Raw genomic sequence first — 26,823 nt, 5'->3', positions numbered from 1 at the left:
AGCATCCGCGCTCTGGGCACACAATATCGATCGAAATCTTGCAATGCCGCGGAGTCCAATCGCAATGCAGCTGTGCTCACACGTTCAGGAAAGCGTAGATGATGCAACGCTCCGACCAGATGGTGTTACCGTGACCCCACGTGTGGGGCCCAACAGAACTCGCCATTTTTTTCTGGAGCCGCTTTTGGCGAGGAGGTTGGGGAATCCAGACGATGGTATGACATCTCGACCCTCTTTGGAAGACTGCATGAGTGTTGCGGGTTGAGTTAAGCTTCGGGCAAGAGCACTGCAAGGAAGATCCTTGGCGCTCCGGACCAGAGTCTAATTGGTCGGTCTATAGTACCATATATATAAAATGGAGTGAGTAAATTACACTGCTGTTTACACTGTTTTGGTATGTCCGCTAGACATTGACACGAGAGATCATAAGCTACCTAGCAGGCTTAGACGAAATCTAGAATTGCCCAAATGCACAAGAGGAACATAGATACTGCTTGGGCTGAAAGACAATATTGCGTTTGTTCAAGAACAGAATTTACCTTTTGCAATATACATCAAGAAGACGAAAATCAGTTCGAATGATGGTGTCCGTTCTGACTTGTCTATCCTGCCAGCAAAATCAATTGCCAGTCTTTGTCTTCACACCAGTAATAGTACAACTGAAGCAAGGTTTCGCAGGACAAATACAAACTGATAGAGACTTGAGGCTAAAGAGTAACTCCTACAATACACAAGGATGTATGTATTCTAATCGTGGTAACGAAGGAGCGATAATGAAGTTAAAGTAGGGGTACCCGCTGCAACCTAAAGTGAGAGAACCCGCAGTGCACTTAACCTGGCTCAGAGTACCAGTAATAGTTCGTCGTCTTCCACGTGGCTGGGACAGCCCAGTATCTGGTAGCTATGCAGATACAGGAACGATGATTGGTATTGGTCACTATTACAGGCCAATCAAAAGCGAGGACTCTCGAGGCTGGACGACCTGGATGAGATAGTACTTCAAATGTATCACTAAGTAACTGAAGATCTCTGGTCTTATATTCAAAAGTAACAAATTGAAGACTTGACTGCTTGAGGTAATACGAAAGATATTTAGTTCGCTTACTAAATTTCGAGGCTGATATTCTGTGGTGTATGAGGTTTACTTTCCTGTCTGCTCGTTGAACTCGTCCAGGATGTGCTCTTGGAATTGGCGATGGAACGATCTCGTATGGAAGACCCAGTTTCCGGTATGATGGAAAATCGGAAATATACTACATGCGATGTAATCCCTGATGATGTTAGACCCAAAGAGCGCTCACGACGGGTGCACTAATATCCCCGCATCCGTATTACTCACACGCCATATGACTCACTCTGCGCAGCGGTCACAAAGTGGCCTATACATTCCGATGTTGAGAGATTCTACAAGCATTCGGACCATCCATGTACTGTGGCGTATATGTTTTTGTAAGCAGTCTTTTTGACGATGACGTCCGATGCGCTCACTGCGGGGTCTCGGTACATCAACGCGTATCTCGACACAACTCGAGACAAAATAGTTATCTGGCCAACACCGGCAACTATGTCGCTCAACCATCCTCCAATTACAATAACATGTGTACCGTAAGCGTTGAATGGGCACGCGAGTGACTTCCCAACATGCAATTGAAGGCCTGCAGCCTACGGGTTTAAGCTGTCATAACTACCGGTAATCGGATGTAGGTCTGCAGGTGATACTGAGTCTCTTTGGCTGACCCTTCCTCTCATCTCCCATCCACCTCTTCTCTCCATATACCCGTAGATAGCGTTGAGATCACGTCTGTCTTCTGGAAGCAGGTGTTTCAATCGGCTCCATCAATCTATTTGCGCGCCGCCCACCATGCCACCATCTATCCTATCTCGCCTCTCCAGCTTCCTCGGGATCACATCTTTAAACGCCGTCGGGAAAGATGCATACATCATCATCACACTGCGCTCCCTACGCATGTTCACTGCCGGTATCCCGTCTTTGGTCCTCGCGCTCTTCTTCGCCTCGCTCGACTTTCCAGACTCGCGCATCGGAGTCTTCATGACTTTGACTCTGCTTGGCGATGTCCTTCTATCGCTACTGCTTACGCTTGTTGCGGACAAACTTGGACGACGTCGGATCTTGTTCGGCGGGAGCGTGATGATGGCCTTCTCGGGAGTTGTGTTCGCCTTGTCGGAGAGTTTTTGGGTCCTTCTTGTTGCAGCGGTGATTGGCATTATCAGTGTCACCGGTGCGGATTGTGGGCCATTCAGAGCAGTCGAAGAGAGCATTTTGAGCGGGTTGACCGACGACAAGACCAGGAGTGATGTTCTCACGTGGTATGTTACAGCAACAACCATGGCGGGTGCAGTGGGCGCTGAAGTGGCAGGGAGAATGGTACACGCGCTGGAGAAGAGTAGTGGGAATGTTACCAAAGCGTATCATGCGCTGTTTTGGGCATATGCTGCGTTCGGTATCATCGGGAGCATATTGTGCCTCGGATTGAGCAAGAGATGCGAAGCTGCTGGCGAGAAGCACTCGGAGATGGTCGAAAGAGGACGAGGTGGAGGAAGCGGCGAAGAAGAAGAGGTCCTGCTGGAACCTATGACACCAAGCACTACCGACAGCTTCGACCAGGACCAGGAGCGCGAACGTAGGCAGGCGGACATCCGGGTCCAGCCGCAAAAGAAGCAAAGCTACTTCAGCCAGATTTCCCAATCCACCCGCTCCATCATGTTCAAACTCTGGATTCTCTTAGCTATTGATTCGCTCGCAGACGGAATGACTCCTTACTCGCTGATGAACTACTATGTCGACCAAAAGTTCCATCTGTCAAAATCTACTCTTGGCGATATAACTTCTGCATCGCAATTCCTGTGCGCCGTCAGCGCTGTCTTCGCAGGTCCGCTTGCAAAGCGCATCGGACTTATCAACACGATGGTCTTCACTCACCTCCCGTCATCAATCGCCAGCATGTTCATTCCCTTACCGAGTAGCGTGGGTTGGACAGTGGGCATACTCCTGTTCCGTGCGGCGCTCAACAGCATGGACCAAGCTCCTCGTACCGCTTTCATCGCTGCAGTCGTGAAGCCTGAGGAGCGGACAGGCGTAATGGGCATTACAAGCATGGTGCGTACACTAGCGATGAGCGTTGGTCCTTCGATTACCGGCGTGTTGTCTGGCAATGGCGTGTTTTGGATCGCGTTCTTGGCGACAGGAATGTGCAGAATAATCTACGACTTGGGACTATGGGTTTTGTTCGTCAACGTCAACGTCAACAAGGACGTTCCAAAAGAAGATGATGTAGACAGTGTGGACGATGAGGCTTGGAATGGGTTGCTGAGCGATTCTGAGAGTGAAGAGAGTGAAGAGAGTAGCGAAGGGAGAAAGAGTAAGGATCTTGACCGAGGTGAAGCAAGAGTATGAGCCATATAGATTCGTGAATATCACGAACTCTGAAAGTTGAGTTATACTGAGGTCCAGAGCTTTTAGTAAAGTCTGAAATCAACAGCGACTTCCAAACAATCTTTCTACAGGTGTTCGTCGTGGTCCGGAACTTTACTTATGTAGGTATTGCTCGGACACCAGCGCATGTTTCCCTCAATCTGAACGATTCACAACGTTGTCTTGGAGAAAAACCTCAAGATCCTTTCCCGCTCGTTTCTCAACGATTGTTTTGATGTGAGCGTATGCTGTCTCTTCTGTTTCCACCCCCATCCATGAAGCTACAACTGTGACCCGCTTGAGGCCTTGGAAGTTTTCAAGGGCAGCATCTACCGAGTCTAGAAGGCATTCAAAATGACATGCATCTATAACGACATGCTGGATGAGGTTGCGCTGGGAAGCACCAAGAATATTCGCGAATGTGACGGACTTGGGTTCAGGATCGTTATCCAAGGTGAACTTGTTGAGAAAGAAGACCATGGGCGCAGATTCGGATCGCGTTTGGCGACACACCTCAGTCAGACCAAGAAGTTCGCATGCGGGCTGGACATTGTCGGGACAGAGTACTGCCGTGGCTTTGGGCACCGATACGTCAGGTTGATCAAGGATGAAGCGATTTCCTCCAAGAACATAACCGTATATGTAGTTTCTGATTTCGCCGGGAAGCTGTAGGAAGGCCGACTCCTGTTCGTTCCGACTACTGCTGTGGCAAGTGTAAGCTCAAGGAAACATCTCGTAGTAAAGACTCCATGGACTCACATAGCGTCCGCCTGCTGTTGTGACGATTCCTTCAACTTGCTATGCACCTCGACGCTAGTGTCCTGCATCTTGATGTGTAGTTGCGAAGAGATTTTGTATATGCGCTTAGTGTTGTTACGATGGTATGCTGTGATCGTGTACTACGAACAGACTAGTCAGTCCTGCTCAACAATATAGGCCCCAAATACAATACTATAAATCTGCTCGCGGAGGCTGGATTGACACCAATGATGACGAGATGTTGACCACACGGTAGATGCGGTTGCCGTTGAGTAATAGCGGTGATTGAGAGCGAGGGTCTATATGCTGTGTGTTTTTGTTTGCGAGATTAGGGACCTTACTGCTGTGTAAAGCTGTGACGTCACGCGAAGCGTAGGTGAAGGGAAAGGGAAAGCGCGACAAGGCTCCTGAAAAGTTTAAGTTGAGCAAGACCTACGTCAGGCAGACGGCGAGAATAGAGACTCATAACAATAAATGCAAGGACAACGGTTTGAATTGGAAATAAAGAAAACAAGCCGTCCTTGACTAAATCTACAAGACTGAACTCCACCCATGCACTACTGCTTTCGACTTTTACGCAACATCTACAAACGCCCTCTTCCTCCTAGTCTTACTCTCTTCATCCAACCTATCCACATCCTCCAACCTCACCAACTTCGCATCGTCAACTCTCTCACCCACAAACCGCAGTGCTGCAACGTTGAATCCGATCAGGTCCTTGTTGCCCGTCAACGATGTTCTCAGGTCGGCGCGCATACTTTCCAGCACAGTCTTTAACTCCCTGCTCGAAACGATCTGCTTCTGGTGCGTCTTCAACATGAAGAAGAGGACACGGCAGGTGAGATTTATGTTCCACTGTTTCTGCACCCAGATAGATATGAATGTGAACAACGCAGGCAAGGATGAAAAAGGCAGGACCAAAAGCGCATCGTGAAGTTGTGCAGCGGGGATCTTGGACAACGTATTGAGGACGTGACGTTCAGCGGAGATGTTGCCAAGAGCTAGGTAAAGGGGGTTACGTTGCGGAGGAGCAATCTTCGGGTTTGCTTTCCGCTGAACTTCCCACTCGCGGACGACCTCCAGGTCGTCGACACCTAGGTCGAGGGCTTCTTGGATACGTTCTCCTGCTGTGAGAGTGCTAATTGTCTGCTTGGAAGCGTCTACCGCCTCAGCGCGTTCGCCGTTGAGGGGCTCCTCATCTTCCAAGGATGTTGCCAGAGTTTTCTCGTAGAGGTCTTCAAGTTCACGCTCACGCTCTTCTTCGAGGAAGATAGGCTCATCGGACTTGGTCCAGATTCGTATACTCTTGTCGTGGCTGGCTGAGACTATAAAGTCACCTGTACGCGCCACGGTCATTGCCCAGATCTCGCCATGGTGACCTTTGAACTTCTGGATCTGCTCGAATTTGTCACCGTCCCACGTCTTAATTGTCTTGTCTTTGCTAGCGCTGAAGAAGATATGCTTCTCATCACCATCGACAGGATGCGGGATGAAGGCTATCTGCATGATGCTGTCTTCGTGCCCAAAGAGAGCTTTGTGACAGTCACCAAAATCGAGACCCCAAATGCGTACGTTCTTGTCGGCGGAACATGTTGCGATCAGCTTGCTGTCGCTTGATATCGACATGTTTAGTACTGGTAGCTTGTGTCCGTATAGATTGAGGAAGAGTTTTAGTGAGTCGACAAAGAAGACTTTGACGGTGTTGTCGAGAGTAGAGACGGCAAGTAGCCTTGAGTCTGGCGAGAATTCAACACTAAGAACGTCGTCGTTGAGTTTTAGGATGCGAGACTGAACAAGCTTGAGTCGAGGCATTGTCCGCTTCGTTCCAGGTATCTCTTCCTGGACGATCTCAAAATTCCAAAATTTGACTGACTTGTCTGCGCTACCTGTAATGAGTGACTTGCCGTCAGGATGAACCTGCATAGTCCATACTGCTCCCTCATGTGCTGATATCTTGTCAAGCAATGACGAAGCAGCTATATCATACAGCTCGATATCGCCCTCTTTTGTTCCTACAACAACGATCTTGTCTCCTGGTAGGAACGCGCAGCAAAGTGCATACCCACATTCCAACGTTCGCAGGCAATTTTGGGTCTTTACATTCCAGATTTTGAGGCCTCCGCTTGATGCTGACGCCAGCATCCGATCGTCGGAGCTAAGAGCTAGTGCGCGGATATCATTCCTGTGGCCTGAAAGCTCCACGGAGAGTGTCCGACTGTAGTCAGGTGCTTCGTCTGTCTTCGTTTTGCTTTTCTGTGGGATCTCGTAGACGTCGATGAGATTGTTGTTCGTGCCAATCAGTAACTGCAGTTTCTTGCTTCCTCTGGTGTGCATCCATGAGACAGACCTGACCTTTCCTGCTGTCCGGACCGTGACGTATGGTACGATGACTTCGCCAATTTCAGCATCCGCAATGTTCACCTTCTCTTCTGCGTTGGCTTCATCCTGTTCCTCGCTGTTTGCCTCGTTCTTGGCCTTCTCTCGCTTTCTCTTCCTCTTTCTGACCAGACTTTTCCTTACTTCTTCCTCGGTCCGTATCCGCCAAATCTCCACAGCTTTTTCTGCACCGTGGACTGCAATGTAATCCGACTTCGCGTAGAAAGAGATACCCTGAGTCCTGTCCTTGCCTTGCCGGTAGAGTATACCTCTTGTGGTAAGGTAGCTCTGCTCTGTTCGTTCACCGATGGACGAACCTGCTTGTCGAAGGCCAATTAAATCGATAGCCCACACTTTGAGTTCTCCATCGTTGCCCGCAGTCATGCATCCGCTGCCATCCGGTGATACGCCCAATGCCCAACATTCTCCATTCGTTTGCGCAACGTGCGTTTCGATGCAGTGTTGTGTGCTCACATCCCAAATCTTGATCAGGGCGTCTTTACTGGTGGAGAGAAGAAATGCTTGATCTGTGTCCATATCGACCTCTTCGCCATTTACGTCTTCCTCTTGAGTCGCATTGCCAGGATGAAGGAAGCGCAGGCCAGTGATTTGTCCCTTGTGTCCTCTGAGTTTGTACAAGCCGACTTCCGAAACCAGGTCCCATATAACGATGTCTGTGTCTTTTGATCCACTTGCTAACCGCACTCCAGTCTGGTCGAAAGCTAGTGTCGTGACGGCAGATTTGTGGCCATTGAAACTTATGATGGCGGTCGATGTTCGCGCATCCCAGATGCGGATGCTACCGTCTGCGTAGCCAACGGCAAAAACATCCTGATCTACTTCGCTTCGGCATATGACTGTGACTTCTTCGGTGCAGGTGGAGTCGCGCCACCTGCTCAGAAGCTCGCCTTTCTTCACATCCCAACATAGAACTTCTTCGTTTGCGGCGGCGTATGCGCGTCCAGCTCCAGCAGCTCGGGTCGATCCAGGCTGGGTGGCGCCTTCCGATGTCCAGACGATGTTCGAGGTGGCAGTCGCGACCACGCCAAAGGCATCGGTCTGTTCGAATTTGCTGTCCTGACATCAGCAAGAGCTCTGCTTCATTGGTGCTTGGAGCTTACCTGTATTGCCTAACCATCTTGCGCCGCGAGAATGGGTATCAAAGATGGAAGAAAAATGCAGATGTGGTATTCTCAAGCAACAATCACACCATAGCAATGTTCTCTGGACGTGTGGAAGTGTGCGCCGCCATTGATGGAGGACTGGTGAACTCTGCGCGGCAAGATCTCGAAACTTTTTTGGGCAGTCGCGACCAACCCCACAGCGCACAGACCCACTGCCAACATCACTCCCGACTTCCCTCCGCAGCAGTCAACAGCTGTCTCATACCACGCCACTTTCACTGGCAGAAACTAAACCGCCGCCATGCTCCTACTCGACTACCAGAATGTCTTAATTGAGTCTCTGCTCAGGGACCGTTTCAATGGGTGCGCATTACCCCGCTGCCGCCCGCCCACCAGCAGCCAGGTAGCTGACAGGTCACAGAGGAGCTCCAGCAAACATCGACCAGGTTGTGTCCGACTTTGATGGCGTCACATTCCACATCTCGACACCCGAGAGCAAAACAAAGATACTAGTCTCTCTGCACATCAAGTGTTACCACGAATTGGTGCAGTACGGTGCACAGGCGATACTGGAGCGCGAGTATGGACCGTACATTGTGGAGCCTGAGTCTGGGTACGATTTCTCGGTGCTGGTAGATCTGGAAAACCTCCCAGAAGATCAGGGTACAGTCAGCTGTAATGCAGCCTGTGAGAGGATGCTAACGACTGCACAGAGGGCAAAGATGACCTGGTCCGACGTATATCCCTCCTCAAGCGTAACGCCATGGCTGCACCCTTCGAGCAAGCCTTTGACGAGTTCCAGCAACTGCAGGAAGAAGCCTCTAAGTACACCTCAGAGTCGGCGCCCCAGGGTATGAAGGAAGGTGGTGAAGTGCGTGCAATCCACTACCGGGAGGAGGAAGCGATATACGTCAAGGCCAGCTACGACCGCGTCACAGTCATTTTCTCCACCATCTTCCGAGAGGAGACGGACAGAATATTCGGCAAGGTTTTCCTTCAGGTAACCCTCATCAGTGCCCCGTTGCGAGGTAGAATACTAAATCTGCTTGCAGGAATTCGTGGACGCCAGACGGAGAGCTATCCAGAACGCACCACAAGTCCTCTTCCGAAACGACCCGCCTCTAGAGCTGCAGGGTGTTCCAGGAGTCGACACATCTGGCTCTGCTGACATTGGCTACATTACATTTGGTATGATCTTCAAAGTTCTTTCTTCCACACTTACTGACAGACGTAGTTCTCTTTCCGCGTCATTTGGCAAACCAACGACGGGCAGATGTCATCTCTCACATCCAGACCTTCCGCGACTACTTCCACTACCACATTAAAGCATCCAAGGCATACATCCACTCAAGGATGCGTAAGCGCACAGCTGATTTCCTGCAAGGTACGTTGATGGACAAACCCAACATGGTTTTTCGGATGCTAACGATAGTGTAGTCCTTCGCCGCGCGAGACCTGAGGCTGAAGAGAAGGAGCGTAAGACGGCCAGTGGCCGAACATTCAGGGTCCAGGCATAAGATGCATAATCTTGGAAATGCGCTCATCAGAATATAAATCACCTTGCACTCACAAGAGGAGAGGCTGTAAAGCTTGGTTGAAGTGTGAAGATATGTAGCTTGAATGTACCGGAGACCAAGTGACTTGTGAATTGAGAAATACACTTGGCCGAGATACCTACTCCACCCCGCATGGCTTGAATTCGTGACGGTGCACGGACCCACAGTCGCGACTTCCAGTTTGGACGCGTTCCCCAAGATGCCTCTTCTACTCCACTTTCCGCCAACCAACCCATTCGACTACCCCCACGTCAATTTCACACTCGAAACTCACATCACCATGGCTGAAGGTTCAAGACCCAAGTTCGACAACCTCCCGGGCATTGACACGGCTCCCGATGTCTACGAGACGCCCGACCTTGCCGAGGACGTCTCGACAATCCAAGCTTCGACAGCTGTGTCCGAGTCAGACGGTGACGACTCAGACCACGAGCGCGATGGAGTTCACCACCAAAGATTCCAGACCGCCCAAGCCCGCAGTCGCTTCCAGCCTTCGCGAATAGATGCCCATGGCGTAGACTTCTCGGACAATGTCGCACAGCGCCAGTCATACCGCACGTCCACAAGAGGCCAGCGACGGCGAGGCGAAATAATAGGAGACGACAGCGACGAGGAAAAAGAAAGCTTTTCGAGAAAGCTCTTGAGGGTGAAGAGAGAATTGCTAGAGCTGGAAAATGAGTATGAGAGCAGGATGCAGTCGGGGGATAAGACGAAGATTGAGGAGCGGGATGCGAAGGAGGCAATGGAGTTTATATCAGACAAAGTTGACATCATATATGCTATGCGACGCGGCGGCGTACGGGGCGTAGAACCACAACTTGACCGCACAATACAGAAGTTCAACAACTACGAGCCATTTGGGCCGAGCCCTAGGCTTACCAAGGCTATCGCAAACCAACCGCCGTTGCCAGGATCACAGGTCCAGAGGAATCAGTTGGAGTGGGTGTTGAATCAGGCAGCAGAGTTTGATAAGAGGATAACACAACTGGAGAACAATCTGGGGCTGAACGGGAATACTATGCCGGAGATGAGTGACAAGGCGACATTTCCTGTTTTCACAACGTTACAAAAACTGGAATTGCAACTAGGGCTTATTGGAGATGCTTCAACAAACAACATGGACGTGGCTACACAACAGATCAAGAAACTCATTGCAGAGGCTGAACAGCTCAAAGAAATACGGCAAGACGCTTCACGCAGCGACTCGAGCTATTCTGACGATAAGTCGGTTGCGAACCCAGAACAAGAGGCCAAGATCAATGCTCTCTACGGCACACTGCCCTCAATCGACAAGCTCGCGCCTATCCTACCAATCGTTCTGGAGCGCCTCCGCACACTGCGTCTCGTACATACAAGTGCCTGGCAAGCAGACGAGGTCTTGTCTGAATTGGAGCGCCGGCAGTCACAGCAAGAAGATGAGATCAAGAAGTGGGAGCGACAACTGGAGATTGTAGATGGAGAGATGAAGGCTTGCGAGAAGACCATGCACAAGAATATGAAAGTTGTGGGCGATGATGTCAAAATGTTGGAAGATAAGCTAGAGAAGTTGCTTGCGGAAGGTCGGGAGGATTGAGGCCGGGAAGGCAATTAGTAGCCTCTTCATAGAGATGAGGTGATGTGTGCATAACTACGATCATACAAGGTCGAGGACTCAGGCGAGATGTTGGACATGCAGCCTTTGCTTGCTCAAACAAGTAGGCAAACTATGCAGATCTGGGGGACTGGTGCAGTTGAAGCTGAACACGATGCCATGATCCGCTGCACATATACCCTTCCAGTACTAGACTATGATAAAGCATTTCAAATGATAGCAAGTGACCAGTCCTGCGCAACGTCTCTTCTCGCCATAAAGCCAATATGTGTAATCGCTAGGCGATCGTTCTCCGAGGAGCTCGAGTAGCTTTAAACTTCAAGCCATGAACGCACCCTCCCAGAGTGAACGTGAGGGAAGTATCCTTCCGACCAACCGGAGCAGTCCCTCTTCCGTGTAAGCGATGTGGCGCAATTGATTCCTTGATTCGTAAACATCTTGGGAATCTGACAATCGAAGTCTATCAAGTTCGGTTCGTAGCCTAGAACAGCAAGTATCCACGGGGTGTGACCAGATGGCAGCGATGACGGACGTAGTTCGATGGTGGTGTGAGGCATGGTAAGTGGCGTCAAAGCTTTGGCCGGCATACAAAATATTTCTGGGCAAGCTCTTGAATAACTGCACAGAGCCAGCGCCGTCAAACCACCCCAATCTCTTCCGGTTTTTATCCATTATGCCTAAGCGCAAGAGCGACGCGCCTGCGACTGGCAAGGCGAAAAAAAGAGCCATCCCCGACGACGAGGCGCAAAACAACTTCCGCAAAGGCCTTTTTGATAGCAAGGTGCTCGAGGGCTACACAAATTACTACGCTGAATCGCAGCCGTACGTGCACAAAAATATTTAAGCATTGGTTTTTGTATCTAACTTGCCCCCAGATATCAGCATGCTGTCATCCAGAACCTCGTCAACGACACCCTCCTTCGCAATGTCCGCAACGAGATCCGCGAGCACATTTCCTTCACGCCCAAGGAAACAGACATTTACAAGATCCACCAGTCTGGCGACTTGGCGAATCTTGATGGTCTCGACGACAAGGCACTGAAGAGGCTGCCCTCGCTTCTCACGCTGCGCGACTCGCTCTACTCGTCTGCCTTTCGCAAATACTTGTCTTCGATCACGGGGTCGGGGCCGCTGAGTGGGAAGAAGACGGATATGGCAGTCAATGTGTACACGCCGGGATGTCATTTGCTATGCCACGACGACGTCATTGGGAGTAGACGCGTCAGCTGGATTCTGTACTTGTTGTATCCCGACACGCCCTGGAAGCCAGAGTGGGGAGGTGCTCTGCGACTGTATCCCACCGAGCATTTGAAGACGCCGGAAGGCGACCAGGTCAAAGTCCCGCAGCCAGAATTTTCGCTCACAATACCGCCAGCGTGGAACCAGCTGTCGTTTTTCACTGTGCAGCCTGGAGAGAGCTTCCATGATGTCGAAGAAGTGTACAAGAGAGGTGTGGGGGAGATGGAGGAGGATGATGCAGGGCGCGTCCGCATGGCTATTAGTGGCTGGTTCCATATCCCTCAGGAAGGCGAGGACGGCTTCGAAGAGGGGCTCGAGGAGAAGCTGGCAGAAAAAAGCTCCCTGGCGCAACTGCAGGGAGGAAAAGCCGACATCTTCGACGAGCCACAAGCCCAATGGGTCGACAACCCAGACTGGGAAGAGCAGGCGAAGCAAGAAGAAGACGAAGAGCTGACCGAGAACGAAATCGACTTCCTAATCAAGTACATGAACCCAAACTACCTCACGCCCGACACCGTCGAGGAGCTATCCAAGATGTTCTCCGACGAATCCTCCCTCCGCCTCGCCGAATTCCTCTCCGCGAAATTCTCCGCCCGTCTACGCACATACCTCGAATCAAAGGACCACGAGCCCACCCCCAGCCTCCCCGCAAACCCCTACGTCGAGTCCAAAGTCGGTGTCGCCCGCCCACCCCACAAGCACCGCTATCTCTACCGCCAAGCCGTGCAGCCCATCCCGCGAGCCCTGTACCCGGAGAACGACGGCATGACACCTTACGACGACCTCGTCGATATCCTCTTCCCCCACCCCGCGTTCATGAAGTGGATCTCCCTCGTCACCGGCATCACGCTGACAAAGAGCAATATCTTCGCGCGCCGCTTCCGCCGTGGCCTGGACTACACGCTCGCGACTGCGTACGAGGAGGAAGACCCACAGCTAGAAGTCTGTCTCGGCATCACGCCGTCGAAGGGCTGGGGCGACGAGGACGAAGAAGCAGAGGAAGATGCCGAAGCCGAAACAGAGCAGAACGGCAGTAGCAGCAAGAAGCAAAAGAACACCAAGTCCAAAGACAAAGGTAAAGGCAAGGCCAAAGCACCCGTCGCAGCCCCTACACCCGCCCCCGAAGAAGAAGTCGGCGGCTACGAAATGTACATGGCCGGCGAAGACGACGAAGGCGAAGCCGTCGTCTCTACATCCGCACCCAGCACAGCGACAGGCGCGGGCCAGCGCCGCAAAGCGAAAGCCGACCCGGCCATCTACAAGTCTGCGGCTGATGACGAGGACGACGGTATCCTGTTCAGTCAGCCTGCTGCGTGGAATAATCTGGCTATTGTGCTGAGGGATCGCGGCGTGTTGCGGTTTACTAAGTATGTTAGTAAGAGTGCGAGGGGGGATCGGTGGGATGTTTGTGCGGAGTATGGGGTGGAGTTTGGGGAGGATGAGGAGGATGAGGAGGATGAGTGAGGATGGGGATGGGGATGAGCAAAACTTGATTAGTATGTGAGGATGTGATATGATATAAGATGATATGAACCTACGGATGGATGCTATGTTTGACCAACACCCACCGCTCCGTAGTATAATGCATTACTCAGGACAAAACAAAACAATTCCGAGCCCACACTCCCCAAGAAAAAAACACCACATATCCCTTGGCGCTCAAGCCGTGTTCCAAGATCCCTCGAGACGAAGGAACCACAAATAATCTGCCAGACCCGCAGAGCCTCCACACTCCCAACTCGAATCATCCCCATGTTCCCACGTCATAGCACGACATGGGGTTACGACAGGTACCCGCACGGGGAATGAACGTTGGGCGTCGATCAATCAATCAATCGATGACGAAAGCCGCGAGCAAGGACATGGACCATGCGTGTGTATTGTGTTGTAATTGCGTCTACCGCGACGAGAGTGTGAATCTAAAGAAACCCCAACCAGTATATCATCCATCCATCCCTTTGTACAGCCCTATGCCAGGCAGAATCCATAAAACATAAGAAAACACGCGTTCATGCATATGATGCGCGATGTGATGTGCAAATCCAACTTCAGGCGTCCCCCAACAAACATACAGTTACAATTGCGCGGCTCAAACCTCGGGCTGCTTTCCTTGCCCGACGCTGCCCAAGCGCTTCCGCAGCGACGATCCCGTGTTCCTGCCCGTCGTGTTTCGTCGCCCAACGCCCGATGCTTCCGCCTCGAAGCTCTCGACTGGGATTGCGCCTGGCGCGTCACGACCGTTGCTGTGGCGGCGGCGCGAGGCCATCTCGATGCCGGAGTCGCCGGTCTTCTTGTGGCCTTTCAGTTGCTTCTCGATGGTGTATGAGGGCTCGCCCTTGCCCTTGAGGTCATCTGGGTGGTAGTCCTACGCGCTGTTAGAAACTGCAAATCAAGCAAGGCTGAAGTTCGTAGACGTACCACTCCGGGCCATCGTTTATAGGCGTCGACGCCAGGCTCTCGCTGCAGGTCGGTGCCTTCTTTGTAGTGGAGAACTCGGCCGAATTGGTCGGGTATGCCAGACGGAACGGTAGCGACGCCTTCTAAAGGACGGTGCCTTCTCACTGCATCAGTAATGTTTTCTCTCGGAGTAGCCCTCAAAGCCTCTCGGTTCGAATCTCGAACAGCGGCAATGGGGCTATACTTCTTGCTAGTGTTGCGGGAGATGTTGGCCGCATCATAAGGACCCTCATGGTGGTAACTGGGGATGCCCAGCCCGGACATGTCGAGCCGGTCGATGATATCGGCGCCTGCGAAGTTCTTTTTCCTGAGGTGGTGAGCACGGTTCGCAGTTCTGGTGTCTTTACGAATCGTGTCAAGAGGCCTGTGGGATGTGTCGCCGGGGAAACGTTCGCTCAGCGAGCCTCCGCGGGAGCGTGCGGCTGTGGGGAGTGGGCTGGAGGGTGTAGAGTGAGTCGATCGTCGTGGCCGACCCTCGTTCAAGGCTCCAAAGGTTTCGGTGCGGTAGCTGGGAAACTGCTGGCGCCCGGGGCTGGCCGAGTTTGGCGGGGAAGGGTAATCATGCCTCCTCCTGCCAGGGCTGCTCAGCTCTTGCTCAGCGATAAAAGGATTCTTCACCTCAGACGAGGCCCTCGAGCGACGGTAGGGGTTTGTCTCCACCGAGCTGCCCGTGTGTTGTGGCTGGACGTGGACGGTAGATTGCGCCTTGGAGGTGCCGGTAGATTGTTGTCGAATATGAGTTGGTACCTGCTGCTTGACAAGGGGAGCAGGTCCAGGCGGAGTAATTGGTTCTTGCGGAGCAAACGTCGAGCGGAAATGTGTGTTGAGTCCCGTCTCGTCGCTTGGGTCTGGCTCGATCAGAGGAGCTATGAGGGCATGGTGTGCCTGAGAAGTCAGCATCAAGTAGGAATAATCACTTTCTAACGACAGCTTCCAATGGACGAAGTCGAGTGACTTCGAACCAAACCCCGAACATTCCAGACGCAAGGCCATGTCAAGCATGTCCCTGTCGTACGGAACCGCAGACGGTACTCACGAAACCGCGTGAGCACCATGGAGACAAGAAACCCAAAAACCACATACCTGATCAAGACTGGCCATAATGAATGATTCGATCAGAGTAATTCCTCAGCAGAAAAAAGCGTCGCTATAAATCCTCAATGGGTTAAACACAAAAGCCCTTAGATGGAAACAAAGTCAGGTGGTTTGGTTTGGTTTGGTTTGGATTGGACTGGCAAGGCTCTGCGGGAGAAGAGAAAGCAGGTGACTGTCCAGATAAAGGGCCTGGCCTAGGACCAGGACCAGGGCCACGCAACACGGAAGCCATGCATGACGTTTTCCTCCCCATTCGCACGGCTGGGTCGCTGCTGCTGGCCCTGCCCTGCCCCCGTACATCGCACTTGCGCTGACTCTGCCAATCGCAGCATACGTCATGCGAGTGGCCGGGTGCGCTAGGAAAGCCCCCCAGCTCCAAGTCGAAAGTGGAGTCCCTGGGCGCAGCGAATAGAATCGGGCCGCGAATAAGCTGAGTTGGAGCTGAGCTGAGCTGAGCATGCCCGATCGCCAGGGCACGACGCCCAAAAATAATGTCCCTGGTACAGTATTCTGATTCAGACTCCGAGGACGCCGGCGATAAGGAATTATGTCTGCCTACGCCTACGACTGCGACTGCGCCTACGGCAGCCAAGCGCAAACGCGCCGCTAGTATCGACCTCCCTCCGCTTCCCGCAGCCTTCCACGACCTCTACGCGGTCGGCGCACGTGTCGGCACCACCGACGACCCCAGTCTACACGGCGGCCGTAAGCGGGCCATTCCTCACATCGAGGGCAATTGGCCAAGCCATGTATATATAGAGTGTACGCACATCCCATCACATCACATGACCTCCCACCCCCCAACCCATTCACCCCAACTCAACTAACACCACCCCCCTAGGGCAACCCACCCCCCACGAATCCACAGCCCTCCTCTCCCTCCTAACCCACATCCGCACCCTCCTCGTCCAACACTCCCCCAACAACCCCCCAAATCTAACCCCCCTCCTCCACACCCCCCTCTCCACCCCCCTCCCCCTCCACATCTCCCTCTCCCGCACCCTGCACCTAAAAACGCCAACCCGCACCCCTTTCCTCGCCTCCCTAACCGCGCATATAACCAGCGCCCGCGTGCCCCCCTTCCGCCTCGCCTTCCACAGCTTGAAATGGGTCCCGAACGCCCTGCGCAATCGCTGGTTCCTCGTCCTGCGCCTCGCGCGCCCGGAGGGGGATGCGCTGAATAGGCTGCTGGGGGCGTGTAATGCGGCGGTGGGGGGGAGTGGGTTTTCCGGGCTGTATGAGGGGGGGGAGGGGGATGGGCCGCAGGACGCTGGTTCTGGGGGTGACGGCTCGGAGGGGCAAGACGGGGCTGGGAAGACGGATTATTCGGACTTTTTCCATGTGAGTATTGCGTGGAATCTGGAAGAGCCGCGGCCGGAGTGGATTGCGCTTGTTGAAAGTGTGGATTTTAGGACGCTGGTGAGGGACCCGGAGGCGAGGGTTGAGGCTGTTAAGGTGAGGATTGGGAATGTGGTGCATTGTATTGGACTTGATGCGCGGGGGGGTGGGGTGGGAAGGGGAAGGGGACGGGGTCGTGGACGGGGACGGGGAGGGTTGGGATTGAGGTGATGGTCTCGGAGTGCTTCTTATGAGACAGGTCGTTCGTGTCTGCGAATCATCTTATTTGTATGCCGTGCAGATAAATCGACTGCTTGAATGGAGCTCTTGGACAGCCAGGTTGAAGAGTGACGGGATGTTTGGTACGGAAAGGAAAATATCACATCAATTACCAAGAAGAACGATTTAAGAACAAAAACAGAAACCATACGCGAACCATGTACATTGAACTAACGACAAACAAGTACATGTTCCAACCCCACCAAGGATAGGGCAGAACAAAGAGACAAAAACAACCCAATGAGGTATCATACACGCATTCCAACCATAATCAAGACATACCCAGCCCAATCAAACCAAACCATATCATGCCATCCATCCATCCAAAACACACAACCGAAATTTTTGCAATCTTAACCCACACAATCTCTTCTGTCTAGTAATGACTTTCACCACTACGCTCTCCGTTCCTCGCATCAGTAGTGCCATACGTCCTCTTAGAGCGGCCCGTAATGTCCTGCCAAGTAGCGTTGAACCTACGGCCCGTGCTTGCCAGCAGACCCTCCTCCTCTTCCTCCTCCAAGTCGCGATCAAGCTGTTCCTGGTCCAATTTGGGTGTCTTGAACAGGGTAGTGACGAACACGACAATGTACACGCCCAAGAAGGCGAATTGCGCCCAGAAGAGCACGACACCGAAGAAGGGGAAGTTGATGGTGATGCGGTTGATGAAAGTACTGAGAACACTGGGGGTGCAGACATCCTTAGCGGCAGGGTTCTTGGCGAGTTCAGTGCAAGATCTGACGGCGTCCTTGTGCTCGGAGCAATCGGGCACGGCGCCTAGCTCGTTGACAGGAAGGTCGCAGTATGTTTGAGGACCCCAAGTGGCGTATTGGGGAGCTACAACCATGGCGACGGAGTAGTTGATTGCAAGGACGATGAGGGTGAGGAGGACGGTAGCCATGAGGAGGGCCTGGGGAGAGGATTTGCCCTTGCGGATCTTCCAGATGGTGATCCAGAGGAAGCGGATACCGGCGGTCGCAATGCCAACAACAGAGGCGGAGAAGAGGAAGATGACAAGGAGCAAGAACAGGATGTAGTCGATTGGGAAAACCTTGGAAGACCTGACGAGGACCCAGTTCAATGGTTGGAAGATGTTAATGTGGCCGAGAATGTAGCCGCAGTGAGCTCCGCAGATGGAGTTCTTGGCCTTGTCAATGGCGGTGATGAGCATGCTGGCGAAGATGACCAAGGCGAAAACCATCAGGAGGAGCCCGCCGATGAGCTTGAGCGGGCGGAAGATGGCCTCGATCTTAATCCAGGTCTTGACGACCCAATGGCGGTCCTCTCCGCTGGACTCGGCGACAAGACGTTCGCGGCGGATGAGGGTGCGTTCTTCCCGGTTGAGAGCCTCGAGTTCACGCCTGTCCCTAGCATCGAGTCCACCCTCTCGGCCCTCGCTGCGGCCTTCAAGCTGCCTCTGGCGCTCGCGGTTGTGCTCGAGCTGCGACGCGGTGTTGGCGGCTAGCGTGGGGGCCGAGATGGAGGGCGCAGACTTGATCATGGCGACCGGGAGCAGGGCCATTCCCGCGCCCGTGTAGAGGACGAACAGGACGGTCCCGATGGTGATGAGGAGGCCAAGGCAGAAGGAGAGAGCTCGTTCGCCATCTGGTGGAGTCAGCAGGGGTTTTGGGTGTGGGCAGTGGGCAATACGTACGGTTCTCTGCCAAGAGATGCTTGAAGAAGTCGAGGTCGAGGCGCTTGTCGTCCTTGGCCTGCTTCGCGAAGGGGACGAAGAAGCCAGTCAGGAAGATGGCGATGACGAAGAAGAGGAAGGCGAGGGTCCACTTCAGGGCGCCCCCGAAGCGCTGTCCGGCCGACTGCTCTCCGTGCTCGGCCGCGTCCTCGTCGTACTCCTCGTGCCAGAAGTAGGTAAAGGGCACGACGAGCAGGCAGAGGACGGCATCGAGCGTGTAGAGGGCGTAGTAGATGGCCGTCAGGCTGTGCACGATGGCGTCGACCTTTGCGGGCGTGGCCCAGTCCTTCTTGCAGCCCAGGCTGGAGCGCGACGTCGACGAGACGAGGGCGACGTCGACGGGGATGAGCAGCACCGTCGCGAGCAGCGAGAGGGTGGTGAAGATGCACACGATGGTGACCGAGGCGGAGCGGTCGCGCGGCGTCTGGTACATGTAGACGAAGACGGCGGCGATGACAAAGAGCACGGCGATGGCGACGGCGTAGGCGACCCAGATCAGGCTGGTTTGGATGAGCGCCATGGTGGGCGATGCCGTGGACGTGGATGTCGTCTGGCGAGGATTAGACGGTGGTGCGCGACGCTGTGACAATCGCTTACCCTTTACACTCGATGTCTTCTGGCGAGGAGCGAGCGGGGAGATGTTGTGCAGCTGCCTTGGAAGGTTCGCATGACGTTCTTCTTGCGCTGATCGACGGATGTGCAGGGGTAGCTACAGATGCGCTAGCGAGCTTTCAGACGCGTAGCTGTTTCAACGCGACACGCAGCAGCGCCGCGACACTGCCCGACACTGCCCTCCCACTCCCGGCTGACGCAGCACCGCAATGAGCAGCGGCCGAGTCGACGCAGCCCAGTAATCCCAGACGATGCAGTGCTACACGGAAATAGCCCCGCCGACGGCCGTCAGCCATGCCCTCTGCCTGCCCTTTGTGTCGCCGCGCGCCAACAACCTCGTCGTGGCCAAGAACTCGCTGCTCCAGGTCTTCGAGCTCAAGTCGACCATAACCGAGGTGACGCCGGGCGGCGGCAACGAGGCGGAGAATGCGGCAGCCAACCTCGACACCGAGGCGGCCGACGTGCCCCTGCAGCGCACTGAGAACACGGCCAAGCTGGTGCTGGTCGCCGAGTTCCCGCTCGCCGGCACCGTCATCTCGCTGGCGCGGGTCAAGGCGCTCAACACCAGGTCGAAGGCGGAGGCGCTGCTGGTGGCGTTTCGGGACGCGAAGCTGAGCTTGGTGGAGTGGGATCCGGAGACGTACAAGCTGCATACAATATCAATACACTACTATGAGAACCCAGACTTGCCCGGCCTTGCTCCCTGGTCTGCTGACCTGAAAGACAGCCACAGCTTCCTGACGGCCGACCCCACCAGCCGATGCGCCGCCCTCAAGTTTGGCTCCCACAACCTCGCCATCCTGCCCTTCCGCCAGCGTGACCACGTCGACGACGAGTACGACTCGGATATTGAGGGTGCGAAGGATGGCAAGACCGTGGCTGGCAACGGTGCAGACGGCGAGCATGCACACAAGACGGCCTACGCCTCCTCGTTTGTGCTGCCCCTCACCAACCTCGACCCGACCCTCACCCACCCCGTCCACCTCGCCTTTCTGCACGAGTACCGCGAGCCCACTTTTGGCATCATCGCCGCCTCCCAAGCTACTGCCCCCTCGCTGCTCGCCCACCGAAAAGACATCCTCACCTATACCGTCTTCACCCTAGATCTCGAACAGAAGGCCTCCACCACGCTGCTGTCGGTGCCAGGGCTGCCATACGACATCTCGCGCGTCGTCCCACTGCCCCATCCCATTGGAGGGGCTTTGTTGATCGGGGGCAACGAGCTCGTGCACATCGACCAGGCTGGAAAGACCAATGGCGTGGCAGTCAACGAGTTTGCCAAGGCATGCTCCTCGTTCCCCCTCAGCGACCAGTCAGACCTGGCTTTACATCTTGAGGGTTGCAATGTCGAGCTCCTCTCTCAAGACACGGGCGACGTTCTCATTGTCCTCAATGACGGGCGACTCCTCATTCTCACATTCACCTTGGACGGCCGATCGGTATCCGGCATGACCATCCAGACGGTCGCCACAGACCACGGAGGCTACGTCTTCAAAGCCCGCGCTTCGTGCACCAGCAGTCTCGGACGGAACAGGTTGTTCGTTGGAAGTGAAGATGGCGAGTCGGTTCTCATCGGCTGGACTAGCACATCCAACGTACTGCGGCGGAAGCAGGCCAATGTCGATGTCTCCGACGATGAAGATCTCGACGACGACGATGTAGTTGACGACATGGATGACGATCTATACAATGACACCGGACCAGCCGTCAAGAAGATCACCTCTGCCGCCGCAGAACCCACAGCCCCTGGCAGCTACACCTTCAGAATACACGACGTCTTACCAAGCATTGCACCCATAAGAGACGCCATTCTACACCCAGGCAAGGACACCGAATCTCTAAACCGGGGCGACATAATGCTTTCCACTGGGCGGGGAGCTGCGGGGGCTGTCACTGCCCTGAGTCGTGAACTGCACCCCACACACCTGGCACAAAAGGAGCTATCCAACGCAAGAGGACTTTGGGCTGTTCATGCCAGGAAGCAAGGTATGGAAGGTATCGTCACGGAAGTTGGTCAAGATGAAGAAGCCAATCTTGCCTCTGACGCTGACTACGATCAATACTTGGTGGTCTGCAAAACAGGCCAAGATGGTAGCGAAAGCACAGTCGTGTACGAAGTCAAGGGTAATGAGCTGTCTGAGACAGACAAGGGTGATTTTGAACGTGAAGAAGGCTCGACGCTCAGCGTAGGTGTCTTGGCTGGAGGCACAAAGGTTGTTCAAATCATGCGCACCGAGATCCGAACATACGATTCTGAACTTAATATGGATCAGATCATAACCATGGAAGATGAGGAGGGCGAGTCAGAGCTCCGCATCATCAACGCCAGCTTTGCTGACCCATACTTGCTGGTCTTGCGAGACGACTCCAGTGTCAAGATCTTTAAAGCGAGTAATGATGGCGAAGTAGAAGACGTCGAAGCCAGCGGGCTGTCCTCGACAAAATGGCTCTCTGCGTCACTCTTCAAGTCTGCGACTTTCACAGAAGTCTTTGCGTTCCTCTTGACGCCCGAGGGCGGCCTTCATGTCTTCGCAATGTCCCAGCTAGAGAAACCTAGCTATGTTGCTGAGGGTCTGGGCTTTCTCCCACCTTTGCTATCAGTCGACTATGTACCAAGAAGAAGCACAGCGAAAGCAGCCATTACCGAGATCCTGGCCGCTGACATTGGCGATGTCACCACAAAGTCACCGCATCTAGTTGTAAGTCCTCGTCACTTTTGGTCAACGTGCTCACGTGCTAACTTGCACCTAGATTCGCACCTCGACAGACGACCTCGTCATCTACAAAGCCTTCCACGCACCGTCTCGCTCAACTTCAGATCTTTGGACCAAGAACTTGAAATGGGTCAAGTTGTCGCAGCAACACGTCCCAAGGTATATGGAAGACGCGAATATGGGAACGGAAGACGCTGGCCTTGAGAGCACCCTGGTAGCACTGGACAATATCTGCGGCTACAGCACCGTCTTTCAACAAGGAACATCGCCAGCTTTTATCTTCAAAGAGTCATCAAGTGCACCGCGTGTGATCGGGTTAAGTGGCAGGCCGGTGAAAGGACTTACACGATTCCATACGTCAACTTGCCAACGCGGCTTTGCCTACTTGGACACCACAGACACTCTTCGCATATCTCAGCTGCCCGTTCAGACACATTACGGGCATCTGGGTTGGGCAGCTCGACGGATGCCAATGGACGCCGAAATTCATGCTTTCGCCTATCATTCAAACGGCCTGTATGTGGTGGGCACAGGGCAATCAGAAGAGTACACTCTGAACCCGGAAGAGACGTTCCATTACGATCTGCCCAAAGAAGACATGACGTTCAAGCCGCATGTCGAGCGAGGTGTCGTCAAACTGGTGGACGAGAAGACTTGGACTATCGTCGACACACATGTCTTGGACCCGCAGGAAGTCGTCCTGTGCATAAAGACGTTCAACCTCGAAGTCTCAGAGACTACTCACCAACGTAAAGACCTCATCGCAGTCGGCACCTCGGTCGTGCACGGTGAGGATCTAGCGACAAAAGGCTGCATACGCATTTTTGAGGTCATCACCGTCGTCCCAGAGCCGGATCGTCCTGAAACGGGTAAGCGGCTGAAACTTGTCGTGAAAGACGAGGTGAAAGGCGCAGTATCCGCCATCTCTGAGATCGGAACGCAGGGCTTCATGATCATGGCGCAGGGTCAGAAGTCCATGGTGCGAGGTTTGAAAGAGGATGGTACACTATTGCCAGTTGCATTCATGGACATGCAATGCTACGTCACCACACTCAAGAACCTGCCCAACACAGGCATGATGCTGATGGGCGATGCGTTTAAGGGTGTATGGTTCACCGGATATACGGTTAGTAGATATTTGGAGAGCAGACGAGTGCACTACTAACAAACACTACAGGAAGAGCCTTACAAAATGATGCTCTTCGGCCGCAGCAAACACAACCTCGAATGCATAGCCGCCGACTTCCTCCCTTTTGAGCAGCAACTCCACATCATCGTCGCCGACGCGGACATGAACATCCAAGTCCTGCAATTCGACCCCGAGAGTACGTTTCCATCCCTCTTCTCAACCTACACATGTACACAAACTAACAACGAACACCCCAGACCCAAAAAGTATGGCCGGCACCCGCCTCCTCCACAAATCATCCTTCCACACCGGCCACTTCCCCGCAACAATGCACCTCCTACCCTCCTCGCTCCAACCCCCAAACTCCCCCACATCAACCACCCCCCTCTACCAAATCCTCACAACCTCCCAATCAGGCACCCTTGCCCTCCTCACTCCCCTCTCAGAACCATCCTACCGCCGCCTCTCCTCCCTTACAGACTTCCTCGCTACGAACCTCGACAACGCGTGTGCGCTCAACCCCAAGATGTGGCGCGTCGGCCAGGGCGCAGATGGAGGGTGGGATACGGGGGTTGCGGGGCGGAGCGTGCTGGATGGTGATTTGCTGATGCGGTGGGGTGAGCTTGGGGAGCAGAGACGGCGCGAGGGGCTGGGGAAGGTTGGCGGGGATGAGTGGGGGGTTTGGGGGGATCGAGAGGTTTTGGGGGGGTGGGGCGTGTTTGGGAGGAGGGCGTAGATGTTGTGGGTTGTAGGAGTGTAGAAGAATGAATCGTTATGCTGTTTCCTTCCTTTTTTGACATGCATGGCAATCAATCTAGGTAACGAGTGGGGTTTGTTCTGCACATGGAGTTGATATTCCAGAGATTGTCTTGACCTCACATCGCTATACATACATACTCGGACCCCTCCCCGTCCAAAACACGCACTCTCCACTACCCATCAATCCACATCACTTCCCCCCAATCTAAACATCATCCACAACCCGCCACCCCCTCCCCATCAACCCATTACTTTCCCCCGCCCCCTCATCCCCCAGTTTCCTCGCCCCCTCCCCCCCCACAACCGGCACCCTAACCTCAAACCTCTTCCCCTCAGGCGCATCCTCCCCCGCAATCCTATACGGAAACGCCACCCACTCCGGCAGCAGCCCCAGTTGCATTAGTACAGTCCCCTGATCCCAGCTAATATGCTCATGGCAAAGTCTGTCCCCGCGCATCGCCACTACGGACGTGAATGGGATTTCTAACCGCCTCCCGGTGGGCGGTATGCTAGGGAGGAGCCAGGGGACTTCGGTGGTGTGGGTTAGGCTGAAGATGAATTCGTCGATTACGCGGTCTGGGCCGACGGAGCGGGAGATTAGGGTGAGGGTTGTGGACGGGGGGTTGCTGAAGATGAAGTGGTGGGTGTAGAATGAGGTTAGGGGGGCGTGGCCTATCCCTCCACTGGTACATTTCCATCTACGCGTCAGCTTTGCCCACACACATCAACTACCCGAACATAAAGTAAAAAGGGAAGGAACAACATACGTCATAGTCGGAACATGATTAACATACGGCTCCGCAACCATCGTCCCCATCGTCCGCCCCACATCCCGCTCCGCAAACTCAAACCGACAGTGCTCCTCCCACACAGCTTCGAGGTCGAAATACGGACCCCCCAGCGCGCGCTTGAGGAAGGCTAGACTGCGTGCATGTGCGATACCCGCGCTGAGCTTGTGGTATGCTGGGTCGGCGGGGAGTGTCCAGGGGGAGTCTGGGGGCGCGTCGGGGTAGCGGTGTGTGGTTGTTGGGCTGGGGGTTTTGGTTGGAGTTTGGGGGCGGGAGGGGCAGGGGGATGTGGAGATGGGGGGTTCGGTACAAGGTTGTCGGTCTTGGGGCGGGGGGCCGGCGGCGTGGAGGAGTTGTGGGGGCAGGGTGGAGGAGGGGGTTAGTGTTGTGAAGGGGGTGGGGGTGTGGGAGACTATGGCGCGGACTTTGGGGTGGAGGAGCGTTGCTGAGGCGATGTAGAAGGGGATTCGCGTTAGGTATGCTAAGGGGGGAGGGTGTTAGCTTGTGGTTCATATATCATGCCTTTCTCCCAACTCCTCATTATCCCAACTTATCCAACAGACTAGGAAATCACATACAAACCACGCCCACGCCCCCCTTCTCACCTATATCCACACACTCCCCACAACTCCCCAGTACATCAATAGCCCTCTGCAGCGGAAACTCGCCCCCATCCTCCGTCTTCCCCGGCACAAGGATCTGCACGACGCAAAACCCCTCCTCGGCCCATTTCTGCAGCGGCGGCGGGTCGAGGTGTCTCTCGCTCTTCTCGATGTGCGCGTAGTAGTCCAGGATGAGGATTAGACCTGGGCCGTGGCCGCGGCGGGTGAGGGGGGGTTGGAGGGTGAGGGAGGGGGATATGGAGATGGGGGGTGGGTAGTGGGGCGTTGGAGGGGCGGGGGTGTTGGTGTCGGTGGAGGGATTGGGGTTGGGGGGTTTGGAGGACATGGCGTTGTGGTTGACTGTTTAGAGGAGGGGATTGCAAGACGGGATGGGCAAGGCGGCAAAGCGAGGAGGTAGGCGAGGAAGGCGATGTGGGGTAAATAGAGGAATTGATAGCAGCGTTACGTTACTAGATGTTTATCTCCTTTCGTCCTAGAATGTAGTAAGTATGAGCTGGGGAATGATCACACATAAAGCTTGTCAAGTACCGGGGTGTGATGTTCAACGGATTGTGGAGACGCTATGCCATGTATGTAGGTGTGGGGCTGCTGCAACAGGTGACCTTATTTATGGACATGAAAATGAAGCGGATGTTGACGTATGCGGCAGGATAGGCGTTGAGAAGCCGTGCTTGAAAGTTGTGTCTTGTCATGTGAACACGACCACATGCGGGATTACCAGGGTGTGTGAGGTGAGGTGAGGGGTTGTCTATGCGGGCGTTGAGCTCCAGAAGACATGTTGAACACGACATTCGTAGTTTGTGAAGATGTTTAACGCTTGGCTATAAGGACACTAGGTTGGGATCTGTGAGAATCAGTTCAAAGCAATTGAATTTTCGATTGTTGCACTCGCCCATTTGCAAGAGTCGGGGGTCTGAGAAGCCATAGACTGAACATCACCACCCTTTTCGAACACCACGTCAACGCCAGAAATCCAGGCACTGTTGACATACTCAATATAGGCATGAGAACTATCTATAGAACGACCGCTCATGTACACACTGACTCAATCCGTCAAGAAACCACATATTGAAAACCCACTATCCCCTCCTCTCAAACAGCATCATACGGCGGCGGCGGATCTTCAGACAATTCGTGATATGGTGGAGGAGGCGATGGCGTGCGCCGTCTCAGAGCCAAAGCTATCATGGATTCGCTCACGGTAATGTTGAAGATAGGGTCCTCCCTTTCATGCCTGTCTTCCTAAGAAAAGCGTCCG

At 53.9% G+C, this 26,823-nt stretch overlaps 11 protein-coding genes across 11 annotated transcripts; 6 read left to right on the top strand and 5 right to left on the bottom strand.

The window, feature by feature from the left end:
* Positions 1-1,499: 1,499 nt before the first annotated feature.
* On the top strand, positions 1,500-3,644 carry P153DRAFT_363870 (MFS transporter-like protein). Its single transcript, XM_033667467.1, has one exon. The coding sequence runs from the start codon at positions 1,862-1,864 to the stop codon at positions 3,413-3,415; it is 1,554 nt and encodes a 517-aa protein (XP_033526956.1). The 5' UTR covers positions 1,500-1,861; the 3' UTR covers positions 3,416-3,644.
* Positions 3,590-4,260, bottom strand: P153DRAFT_354070 (uncharacterized protein; the record flags this gene model as incomplete). Its single annotated transcript, XM_033666484.1, has 2 exons — positions 3,590-4,136; positions 4,193-4,260. 2 exons carry the CDS (start codon positions 4,258-4,260, stop codon positions 3,590-3,592), a joined length of 615 nt encoding a protein of 204 aa, XP_033526955.1.
* Positions 4,261-4,676: 416 nt separating this feature from the next.
* On the bottom strand, positions 4,677-7,824 carry P153DRAFT_332910 (WD40 repeat-like protein). The gene is made up of 2 exons (XM_033665535.1): positions 7,690-7,824; positions 4,677-7,640 (listed from the first exon to the last, which is right to left on the bottom strand). The coding sequence occupies exons 1-2, from the start codon at positions 7,704-7,706 to the stop codon at positions 4,766-4,768; spliced, it is 2,892 nt and encodes a 963-aa protein (XP_033526954.1). The 5' UTR covers positions 7,707-7,824; the 3' UTR covers positions 4,677-4,765.
* A 154-nt stretch (positions 7,825-7,978) lies between these two features.
* P153DRAFT_428660 (P34-Arc-domain-containing protein) lies at positions 7,979-9,209 on the top strand (the record flags this gene model as incomplete). Its single annotated transcript, XM_033672727.1, has 6 exons — positions 7,979-8,055; positions 8,114-8,355; positions 8,406-8,692; positions 8,745-8,880; positions 8,927-9,076; positions 9,130-9,209. The coding sequence occupies exons 1-6, from the start codon at positions 7,994-7,996 to the stop codon at positions 9,207-9,209; spliced, it is 957 nt and encodes a 318-aa protein (XP_033526953.1). The 5' UTR covers positions 7,979-7,993.
* Positions 9,210-9,472: 263 nt separating this feature from the next.
* On the top strand, positions 9,473-11,072 carry P153DRAFT_363868 (uncharacterized protein). Its single transcript, XM_033667466.1, has one exon. It carries the CDS (start codon positions 9,529-9,531, stop codon positions 10,819-10,821), a length of 1,293 nt encoding a protein of 430 aa, XP_033526952.1. The 5' UTR covers positions 9,473-9,528; the 3' UTR covers positions 10,822-11,072.
* Positions 11,073-11,312: 240 nt separating this feature from the next.
* P153DRAFT_308967 (uncharacterized protein) lies at positions 11,313-13,695 on the top strand. The gene is made up of 2 exons (XM_033664727.1): positions 11,313-11,661; positions 11,715-13,695. The coding sequence occupies exons 1-2, from the start codon at positions 11,513-11,515 to the stop codon at positions 13,540-13,542; spliced, it is 1,977 nt and encodes a 658-aa protein (XP_033526951.1). The 5' UTR covers positions 11,313-11,512; the 3' UTR covers positions 13,543-13,695.
* A 255-nt stretch (positions 13,696-13,950) lies between these two features.
* P153DRAFT_363866 (uncharacterized protein) lies at positions 13,951-15,772 on the bottom strand. Its single transcript, XM_033667465.1, has 3 exons — positions 15,619-15,772; positions 14,497-15,420; positions 13,951-14,443 (listed from the first exon to the last, which is right to left on the bottom strand). Exons 1-3 carry the CDS (start codon positions 15,634-15,636, stop codon positions 14,168-14,170), a joined length of 1,218 nt encoding a protein of 405 aa, XP_033526950.1. The 5' UTR covers positions 15,637-15,772; the 3' UTR covers positions 13,951-14,167.
* A 349-nt stretch (positions 15,773-16,121) lies between these two features.
* P153DRAFT_332895 (uncharacterized protein) lies at positions 16,122-17,199 on the top strand (the record flags this gene model as incomplete). The annotated part of the gene is made up of 2 exons (XM_033665534.1): positions 16,122-16,392; positions 16,472-17,199. 2 exons carry the CDS (start codon positions 16,122-16,124, stop codon positions 17,197-17,199), a joined length of 999 nt encoding a protein of 332 aa, XP_033526949.1.
* A 424-nt stretch (positions 17,200-17,623) lies between these two features.
* On the bottom strand, positions 17,624-19,460 carry P153DRAFT_283030 (putative lysosomal cobalamin transporter; the record flags this gene model as incomplete). Its single annotated transcript, XM_033663241.1, has 2 exons — positions 17,624-18,852; positions 18,902-19,460. The coding sequence occupies 2 exons, from the start codon at positions 19,458-19,460 to the stop codon at positions 17,624-17,626; spliced, it is 1,788 nt and encodes a 595-aa protein (XP_033526948.1).
* Positions 19,461-19,698: 238 nt separating this feature from the next.
* Positions 19,699-24,131, top strand: P153DRAFT_420534 (uncharacterized protein; the record flags this gene model as incomplete). Its single annotated transcript, XM_033672250.1, has 4 exons — positions 19,699-22,251; positions 22,304-23,392; positions 23,444-23,591; positions 23,653-24,131. The coding sequence occupies exons 1-4, from the start codon at positions 19,804-19,806 to the stop codon at positions 24,129-24,131; spliced, it is 4,164 nt and encodes a 1,387-aa protein (XP_033526947.1). The 5' UTR covers positions 19,699-19,803.
* A 228-nt stretch (positions 24,132-24,359) lies between these two features.
* On the bottom strand, positions 24,360-25,890 carry P153DRAFT_283161 (NTF2-like protein; the record flags this gene model as incomplete). Its single annotated transcript, XM_033663247.1, has 3 exons — positions 24,360-24,837; positions 24,922-25,423; positions 25,521-25,890. The coding sequence occupies 3 exons, from the start codon at positions 25,888-25,890 to the stop codon at positions 24,360-24,362; spliced, it is 1,350 nt and encodes a 449-aa protein (XP_033526946.1).
* Positions 25,891-26,823: the final 933 nt, after the last annotated feature.

This window comes from Dothidotthia symphoricarpi, assembly GCF_010015815.1.
Source record: "Dothidotthia symphoricarpi CBS 119687 unplaced genomic scaffold P153scaffold_4, whole genome shotgun sequence".
Lineage (NCBI taxonomy): Eukaryota > Fungi > Ascomycota > Dothideomycetes > Pleosporales > Dothidotthiaceae > Dothidotthia > Dothidotthia symphoricarpi.
Note: the sequence above shows the minus strand (reverse complement) of the source record. Positions and strands in the feature narration are given on the sequence as shown.